This window comes from Lactuca virosa, chromosome 2 (genome assembly GCF_052849685.1).
Source record: "Lactuca virosa cultivar CGN04683 chromosome 2, Lactuca_virosa_CGN04683_v6, whole genome shotgun sequence".
NCBI classification, from domain to species: domain Eukaryota; kingdom Viridiplantae; phylum Streptophyta; class Magnoliopsida; order Asterales; family Asteraceae; genus Lactuca; species Lactuca virosa.
The window spans coordinates 191968419-191978800 of record NC_136427.1 but is presented as its reverse complement, the minus strand read 5'-3'; the positions used below and the strand labels follow the sequence as shown (position 1 = coordinate 191978800).

The 10382-nt window shown below is 35.4% G+C and overlaps 1 protein-coding gene across 1 annotated transcript; it reads left to right on the top strand.

The window, feature by feature from the left end:
* The first annotated feature begins 578 nt into the window (after positions 1-578).
* On the top strand, positions 579-6031 carry XRN4 (exoribonuclease 4). The gene is made up of 21 exons (XM_079078966.1): positions 579-1021; positions 1312-1414; positions 1497-1573; positions 1672-1863; positions 1980-2099; positions 2186-2248; positions 2335-2649; positions 2757-2834; positions 3007-3093; positions 3188-3268; positions 3377-3472; positions 3551-3621; positions 3723-3851; positions 3965-4041; positions 4127-4167; positions 4244-4318; positions 4426-4577; positions 4664-4768; positions 4861-4936; positions 5022-5107; positions 5206-6031. The coding sequence occupies exons 1-21, from the start codon at positions 830-832 to the stop codon at positions 5807-5809; spliced, it is 2820 nt and encodes a 939-aa protein (XP_078935092.1). The 5' UTR covers positions 579-829; the 3' UTR covers positions 5810-6031.
* The last annotated feature ends 4351 nt before the right edge of the window (positions 6032-10382 follow it).

Genomic DNA, 10382 nt, shown 5'->3' with positions numbered 1-10382 from the left:
AAGTTATAATATTATAACATCAAAGTAGATTAGTTATGCATGAAACAGAAACCTAATCATTTTTACAAGTTGTATCGTATCAAAACCAATTACATATTCGTTTTAACGAATTCTATCAAACCCAAAAACTTATTTTAACGACTTGTACTCTATGCAATTAAAGTTGTACCGGTCCAAACGGGTCCAAGAACCGGAAAACCCGGACCTGGACCCGGACCCGGTCACGGACACGGACACGACTCATTCGGTCCGGTCCGCGGTCCACAATATTCTCCATAACCGGTCCGGTCCGGTACGGTTCGGTCCAAATGCTCACCCTTATTTGTGAACACTTCCAACAAGTTTGTTACCTAGATGTGTAAAAAAAAGATAAATACCCAGATGTAAACAAACAGAAAAGTTAATTACCTTAACAAGTCATATTCCATCGATCAAAAATAGGATGATATAATAGTTATTTATAGTTTTTCAACTTTGTAATTTTTAAAAGTTGGGGGTTGGATGGGCCAAATAAGAATCTTGAGGGGGAAGAGGGGCAGAGGGCTGTCATCAATTACTCGACATAACGTGATTTGCCGTCAAACGTTACCGCTTTTCTCCTTTAGATTTAATGCTCCGTCAGGGTCGCTATACCAAACCTACAAATCGGAGAACCCCTCTTCTCTCACCGACGAAACCCGGTCAATCAAATCGAATTCTGGGCGTTTACTCAATTGTTTGTTGATTGGAGGTCTGTTTCCGCAAACAACCACAATACATACGTATATAGAGCGAAAAGAGCTGGGTGAGCAACACAGACAACTAGCAAAGTAAAAGAAAAACAAAATCAATGGGTGTTCCGGCGTTTTATAGGTGGTTAGCTGACCGGTACCCTCGATCAATAGCGGACGTCGTGGAGGACGAAGCATGCCAGGGTAATGGGGTTGAATTGTTAAAGCCGAACCCTAACAACATCGAGTTTGATAATTTGTACTTGGATATGAATGGGATTATTCATCCATGTTTTCACCCGGAAGGAAAGGTAAATTACTTTGTTTCACCTCTGTCCTGAAAAAAAAAATGTGTATCGGAGTTAAACTACTACTTTCCAAAAAGAAAATCTGAAAGATTTTTATCAAATTTAACACCACTATCTGTATTTAGCACACGAAGCTTGGTGTAAAATTTCAACACCTATCCTTCAACTATTGCATTTAATCCAATTTGAAATTTTTCGTTCTTGCTCGAATCAAACAAGGATTATAGAACTTGTATTGCATTATCTGAGAATAGAAAGTATTTTCTGATTAAGTCTTGCACTTGGTATTGCAGCCTGCTCCAGCTACATATGATGATGTATTCAAGTCAATATTTGACTACATTGATCATCTCTTCTCATTGGTGCGTCCAAGAAAGATTCTTTATATGGCAATAGGTAAAGCCAACAACTTTCAATCTTTTAAATTATCATCCAAATTGAACTACCTTTCAGCTGTTTGCACTTTCACTTTTTGCAGATGGTGTGGCCCCCAGAGCCAAAATGAATCAACAGAGGTCTCGTCGATTTAGGGCTGCTAAAGATGCTGCTGAAGCAGTAAGATTCTTTTTTCATTCTTATATAATATCTATCAAAGTGGTTGAGATAAATATAATAACCAAATTAAGTAATTAAAGTAATTTTGTGTCATTTAGGAAGCTGAAGAGGAGAGATTGAGAATTGAGTTTGAAGCTCAAGGAGCTGCACTTTCTCCTAAAGAGAAGCTTGAAACATGTGATTCCAATGTCATAACTCCTGGAACTCAGTTTATGTCTGTGCTTTCTGTAGCCCTTCAGTATTTTATACAATGTAGATTGAACCACAATCCTGGTTGGCAGTATACAAAGGTTTATTGATAATCCTTCACCTTATACTTTCTTTTCACCAACAATCAAAGTGTTTTTGTGTCTAGTTTGTCATCAGTTCAATTCTGATTCCTTTTTTGTTATATATTTACTTGAAGGTGATTCTTTCTGATTCAAATGTTCCTGGTGAGGGAGAACACAAAGTAATGTCATTTATTCGGTTACAACGAAATATTCCTGGTTTCAATCCAAACACACGTCACTGTCTCTATGGACTGGTGAGTTAAAGTTGTATTTAGTTATTTACCATATTACCCTTCTCCTTCCTTATCATTTTAATGAGGTATATGGGTTATTTTGATAGGATGCAGATCTTATTATGCTTGCTCTAGCCACTCATGAGGTTCACTTTTCAATATTGAGGGAGGTTAGTGGATAATGACATAATGTATAGTGGAATCTGTGATTTATGCTCATTGGTTTTTTACCAATCTAACCTTAAAAGTTGGGCAGGTGATCACACTACCTGGGCAGCAGGAGAAATGTTTCCAATGTGGGCAAGTTGGTCATTTGGCAGCTGAGTGTCGTGGGTCTGTAGGCAACCATGTTGATGCAAATGGAAAGCCTGTAAATGATATTCCAATTCACAAGAAAAAATATCAGTTCCTCAACATTTGGGTGTTAAGAGAATATCTGCAATATGATTTAGAGATTCCAAATCCTCCTTTTGAAGTCAACCTAGAAAGATTGGTGGATGATTTTGTTTTTCTTTGCTTTTTTGTTGGCAATGACTTTCTTCCTCATATGCCAACTTTAGAGATTCGAGAGGTATGTGAAGTAATTTTTCATGATAAACCAATCATATCCTAATGTATTTCACATTTATAAATATATATATATATATATATATATATTTTTCTTTTTTGTAATTCTAGGGTGCTATAAGTCTGCTGATGCAAGTTTATAGAAGGGAGTTTTCTGCAATGGGTGGTTATCTTACTGACTCGGGTGAGGTATGTAATTTCTTGAACTTTATGTTCTTTTCACACTAAAAACAACCATATAATCATTTTCTATCAAAATGGTTAAAATTTGATCAGTTTATGTAATAGCATAATGCATAAATAACATAAAAATCCTTTTCTTTTTGTATGTATTATTATATACAAACACCTAAATTTCCAGGTCTTGCTGGACAGAGTTGAGCAGTTTATTCAAGCAGTTGCAATTCACGAAGACCAAATATTTCAAAAGCGGGCCCGCATACAAAAGGTAATTTTGGAAAATGGAAAATGGAAATCTCACTACAAAATTTATATGCTTCTTATAATAACTTATAACTTATATTATGTTGTTTTAATTTTAGTCATATGAGAACAATGAAGAGATGAGGCGTAAAGCAAGACAAGAGGTTGTTGAAGAGCCTGTATCTCCAGTAGTAGACAAGGTACAATAAAATATAAATTTTCTTGAAATCAGTATGATTAATGCTTTTTGTTTTGTTACATCTTAATTCTTAAACCATTTTAATTTTTCTTTATTTTTTTTTTCATAGATCAAATTAGGGGAACCTGGGTACAAGGAAAGGTATTATAAGGAGAAGTTAAATCTAACAGATCCAAAGGAGATTGAAGAGGTTAAAAGGAAAATGGTGAGTTCCTTTTAGTCTCTTAAGTTTTATCATTTAATAAACACAAATTAATTTATAAAAATTGTTTTTTTTATTCAGGTATTGCATTATGTGGAAGGATTATGTTGGGTTGCTCGTTATTACTATCAAGGCGTATGTTCTTGGCAATGGTAAATAAAAATTATCCTCAAAAAATTTTTCTATTATTACTTTTTTGCCTCTTTTTTTTTTTTTTTTTTTTTTTTAAATTGCTCAAATTGACATTTTGTAGGTATTATCCGTATCATTATGCCCCATTTGCATCTGATCTTAAAGATTTAGCTGACTTGGAAATAACTTTTTTTCTTGGAGAGCCATTTAAACCTTTTGATCAGCTCATGGGAACCCTACCAGCTGCAAGGTACTTACTTTACATCAACCAATAAGAAATCGACACGTGTCTTTTTGAATTAGTTTATATTATATCTTATTCGGTAATATTGTCTTTGAATTCTTTTTAAAAAAATGCTACAGTTCAAATGCTCTCCCTGACAACTACCGAAAACTCATGACTGATCCCTCATCACCTATAATTGAGTTCTACCCTTTTGGTAATTCCAACTAATCTTCTAATTTCACTAAGTGTTTATTTATTAATTAATCTTCATAACAATAAAATGTTATATCTACATGTAGATTTTGACATTGACATGAATGGAAAGCGATTTTCATGGCAGGTAATATTGGTTAAAAATGTCAAACAAATATTGTTTCTTTACTAAATTATTTAATATCATGATATTTTGTTCTTAGGGGGTAGCGAAATTGCCATTTATTGATGAAAAGAAGCTACTCACTGAAACAAGAAGACTTGAGGACACTTTAACAGTTGAGTATTTTGCTACATTTCAATCTTGATTTTTTTTTTTTTTTTTTTGATGTTTTTTATTTTTAAAATGCTATATTTAAAATATGGGTTTTATTATTATTTACAGGAAGAAGAGCAAGCACGGAATAGTATTTGTTCTGATTTATTATATGTATCTCCACATAACCCCCTGGCCCCACAAATTATTGCATACTATAATTTTTTCAGTCAAGTGCACCCAACTCAAAGATGCCTGTGGCCAATTGATGTATATGCTAGGTTTGTTGTTTCCATTTAGGCAATCTACTTTTCCTTTTTTCTTTTTTCTTTTTTAATATAAATTTTAATTTTAACTTTTTATTCAGTGGTGGAATGAATGGTTACTTGTGGTTGTGTGAGAGAAATGGTTTCAGAATGGTGCTTCCTTCCCCAATTAATGGCTTAGGGGATATTATGAATAACCATGTCATGTAAGTTCAACAGTTTTTTTTTTTTTTTTTTTAAAAGAAAATTAGGAAAAACTTTTTTTTTTTTTTTTTTTTAAATTATTGTTGTTTTGCAGAAATGCGACGTATATAAATCCAGCACCTCATAAACATATTCCAGAACCTCCAAAAGGTGTAGCCATGCCAAAGAAGGTGTGTTTTTCACTTTTTTGTTTATATATTTATTGAAAGAATTATTATATTAACTTGTAATTGTAATTATTATTATTTATTGCAGATTTTGAAACCTGTTGATATAAAACCGTTGCCTATTTTATGGCATGAAGACAATAGTGGACGTCGAGGGCAAGGCAGTTATAATAGGTACACTTGCATCTCTCTTGCTAATAATTCTTAAATATATATAAGGGTATTTTGGTCTTTTTTGTTTTTTAATGCATGACATTGCTATAATTATTCAGGCCACAAGTACCAGGGGCAATACATGGAAACGTGTTGGGCGAAGCTGCACATCGTCTTTTGAAAAACTCACTGAATATAAGATCCAGTGGTCCGTCTTCCGGGTACTACGAGCAGTCAAATTACCGAAATACCCCTGGCAGCAACAATCTTCAACATAGACCAAGACCAGCCGGTCCTTCTGGGCATGGAAGAAACTCTAACCCTAACCCTAACGAAGATCAATTTTTTTACCAAAATTACCCCCCAAATCCTAGGGCTTCAATGGCTAGGCCCAAATTCGGTTTCTCCAGACCACAAGGGAATAATAATAATAATAATTACACATATCAAGAACAATACCACGATTTAAGTAATGGGATGGCTGGTTTATCAATGGATAATAATGGAATCAGAAGCAGACAGTATCCGATTAGGGCACCACCACAGAGCTCCGGCAACCTCCCGTCCCCGCCGTCTACTTGGATCAGTAGACCTTCTTCTTCACCTGCCATGGGAGGGGATGGAAATGGAAATGAGAAAGATGTAAAGAAGGTTTATCAAATCAAGAGTAGGGTTTCAGTTTCACAGGAGGATTCTGTTTCTGGTAATAATGGAGGAATATAATGGGGATAGTTTGTTTGAATATAATGGGGATAGTTTGTTTGATTTTATTAGAGACATTTGAAGGTTGTAGTTGTTTGTTGTATATCTTCTTGGTTTATACGACAGGATTAGTCAAAAGGATAGAAAAAGGGAATATGCATATACCTCTTTCTGCAATTGTGTAAGGACATTGACATTGTAAGTTAATTTGTTTTTATTATTTATCAACTTTATTTTATTTAACTGTTTGTTACTGGATTTGTGTACTTTCATCTACTTGGATACATTAATGACTTGATATAATTCCGTGTACACATTTGGTCTCTATATATTTTTTTGTACATTTTTTTTTATCATAAAACTTATATTTTTTATCATAAAATATTATTTTGACCAGACATTTGGCCATCTTCTCTCTGCCAAAAACCTGAAAATCGATTACAAAATGGTGGTGTCGTTTAATTTTGTTGAAGATCTTGTTTTCACATATATCCTTTGGTTGAAGCGATCAAGCCCTTATCTCCCTCCCGTATTGAGTTTTTATGTTGGACTAAGGATCACACGGGTGGAATGGAGGAAACATTTGTTAACTCAAGAGCATGGAGGTCCAAACTGATTTGAGATCCTGGACAAAATAAAAAAAAATGGAAGGCCCTTGCAATAAAAAAATAGTAAAAGATGACGGCTTTTTTGCTTTTTTTTTTTAAATGGACACATGTTATAAATTTACCCTTGGATCGTGTTTGTAATAGTATTAGTTGTTTGGTTGTTTTTTTTCTCACTATCATATAAATATTTTGTAGAAAATATATTATTTTAAACTTATAAAACAATAAGAAAAAAAATGAGCAAAGGAAACGAAAACACTTATTTGTGAACTTGTGATGTTGGATCGTTTCTAGCAACAAAGATAACGATTTGTGAATGGTTTTTTGGACTCTAGCAACAAGGATTTCAAAACCTGTGATGTTGAAGTTTCAAGTTATCTATAAATAAATCAGAAAGGAAACACAAAAATTAACTTTTTATCAGAAAACTAACATGCAATAAGTGAAGAACAATAACAAAATCTAACAATTTACACAAATTAAAAATTAGATTAACATGAATCAGAGATCAGAAAGCAGAATCGATGAGACTGCCTGAAATCAGATTAACACAAATACATGATCAGTTTTTTTGAAGGATGGTTGAAATCATATTATCAGGAATCGATGTATTAAGAAAGATTGACATCAGAAATTGAAAATCAAAAAGTTGCATGAAAAAACCATAATCGATTTATTATGAATCGTTTTTTTATCGTTGAAAGAATTAGAACTAATTTATAGAGCCCTTTGATAGATGATGGTGAGAGGCCAATCAAAAATAATTCAAAAAAAAAAACCCTTAGATTCTTTTAAGCACCCGACAAAGATTTATGAAATCCGGTTTCAACACCGAATTTTTATGAAGCACATTGTAGTAGTGATGGTTTTGTCACTGCCTCTTAATGCAAGCCATAGTTACCAGAAACGCGGTACGGTATGGGGTTCGCGACATTTAGCATATCGGGTAACCGGGGGGGGGGGGGGGGGTAGGCTCATTTCGGTACGAACCGGTACAGTGTATTGTATAGTCCGATACAGGAACAAAAGAAATACCACAATTACTTCATAAAATATATGTATACTATTACTTAACAATTTAACACTTCAAAGTTCAAACATAAAATACTTAATAACAAAAGTACCAATTACCAAAACAGGAACAAAAGAAATACCACAATTACTTCATCATAATACTTAATAACAAAAATATTAAAATACCATAATCTAGTTTATCCGCTGCCTTTTTCCTCTTTCATTCTCCATGCCTTTATCATCAAGGTTCTCCCACACCATTTCCTCTAGACGAGCACTTGAACATTCAATGTGATCACTTTCCGGATTGATGTCCCATTTTTTGTTGGGTCCGGCTTTGTAAGATTCTGAAAACCGGGACAAAAGTCTAATATTAGAGTGAATATACACAAGTTTATCCGCTCTTGGGCCATTTAAACGATTCCTTTTGATGCTATGTATATGAGAGTATGTACTCTAATTCCTCTCAGCCGAAGAGCTACTAATCGGCTGCGAGAGGATTCGTTTTGCCACGTCCGCCAAATCCGGAGTCTCGGCTCCATATGTTCCCCACCAATCAATCGCGTCCATAGTCACCGCGTCGGCTTGCGTCCCCGCCAATGAATAGATTCCTTTCTTCATGTGAAAGGTTGCAAATTGCTCTCTCAACTGCTTTTCTTCTTCTTCACTCTCCGAAATTTTTTCAAATGCTTTCAAAACACCAACAATAACTTCTCTGTCTTCGTTAGGAGGATTTCTTTTCATGCCTCCTGGTGCCAACTTTGAAAGATAATGTTTGTCATAATATTTAGGATTTAAAGCAAATCCTAAACAATAGAGGGGGATAGTCATCTTGTCCCACCTTTCGAGCACAATTTCTTCAACTTTATTGTAATACATTGAGAATTTATTGTCCCTCATAGTCATAGCCTCTTTGATTTGACCCATCATATTGTCCATTCGTTCATATATTTCTGCCATTTTTGGACCTTCACCATCACAAAACTTTACCATGTAAAAGATAGGTTTTGTGACAGCCAAAATGTGAGCAATATCATCCCAAAAATCTTCATCTTTAATTGTATCTGCCACTTTATTAGCAAGTACCCTAGTGTGCTCATCCGCCTTGTTGACCCATTCCTGCCACGAGTTTACGACAATAGTAGTAGCAAGTGCTTCCCTACACTCGGTTAGTCTTTTCAACAAATATGTAATGCGATGCAAATCGTGTTTGTGCAACCTTTAACAATTGCAATTTCGAGTTGTCTCTAAAGAAAGCTAAGGCGTGTGTGTGGTTTAAAAAAAACGTGACAATACCCTTCCCTCTGTTATACGTGTCGGACTGCCAATCAAATTGCTTTGCCATGTCTTTAAAAATCAAATTTAAAGAATGTACACAACAAGGGGACCAGAAAATATGTTTATATACCTTCTGTATTTCCCGTCCAGCCGCCTTGCAATTCGCCGCATTATCGGTTACAACTTGAATAACACTACTTGGACCAATCTCCTCTATAGCTTGTCGAAGAAACTTAGCAATCTCCACCCCCGTCTTCTCAATCCCTGAAAAGGTCTCCGCGTACATAAAAGTTGCACCACGTGAATTTTGTGCAATAACATTTATAAGTGGTTCATTTTTTACATTCGACCAACCATCCGAGATAACGGATACTCCTTGTGTTAACCACGTGTCTTTGACGGGATCAAGTTCCTTGCCCACTTCTCTCACACATTGATCAAGCAACGGAGTTCTAGCTTTTTCATATGATGGTGGTTTGTAACCTTCCGATGCTTTCTTAATAGCTTGAATCATTTCAAGGAATTGTGGGTTCCCTAACACATTAAACGGAATCCCATTAGCACACAAGCCTCGAACTATCTTCATGTCAACCTCCTCTCTCTCGAGCATCTTAAATGCATCTTCAATCCTACTTTTTGAAGCTGAGTTTTTTGAGAGCAACGAGTTCTTCAATGATTTGGCAGCAACACCTTTCTTTTCCGCTTCTTTCACCCTATTATATAGAATGTCATAATACGGGTTACTTTTAACAAGAACCGGACACCTTTTGATCTCAATTGTTTTCCCCACAGGAGGTCCAAAAAAGTGAACATGGATTCGAGTATAAGAGCTTGTATATTTGCCTTTACAGTGGGTACAGGTCCAACATTTAGAACCTCCACTATTCTTGTTGTTTCCTTGAACTTCTTCATACGTAACTTCTTCATGGAGTGGTTTTCTTGGATCTTTCTCAACATTGTTTTTTGGGGCTGTTTGTTGAACCTCATCATCAATATGAATTGTTGTTTGCTCTTGGGTCTCACTAATGTGAGTGCCTTCTGTTTCACTGTCTGAATGAGTTAGCTGAGACTCTTTTTTTTCTTCCAAATGCCATTCTTCACAATCGGAATATCGGATACACAATTTGTAATGGAAAATAGAAAATTAGAAATAGCAAAATTAAGTGCAGATATTGAAGATAGAAAGCTGTAATCGAAATTGAGTTTGATTTTGGGTGTCCAATACAAGGTCTATATATACTGATCTCAAAGACTTGCAATTTACAGTGTGCAATTAACATTAAGAAAACTAAACATCGATCCATCGTATCTAGAGTCGACGATTGGAGAAATCGAACACGACGATTGGAGAAATCGAACAGACAGTGTAAAGCGCGGCTTATCTCCCGCCCAAATCGCCATGTCATCGACGCATAAAATCCGATCGGAAGCAATAAAATCGACTTCAGGTACGATCGATTTTGACTCCAGGTACGCCCGATTTTGACTCCAGGAACGCTATTAGGATCGATTGGGTTCGCTATTAGGATCGATTGGGATCGCGATTGGGATCGATTGTATCCAATTTGAGGTTCGCTAATATTTCACGTACCGGACCGCTTTCGCTTCGATTGGGTACAGGCCGTTTCGGTACGTGGGACGACACTAGTTGGACATTTCTGGTAACTATGATGCAAGCCACATAGTCATGCAAA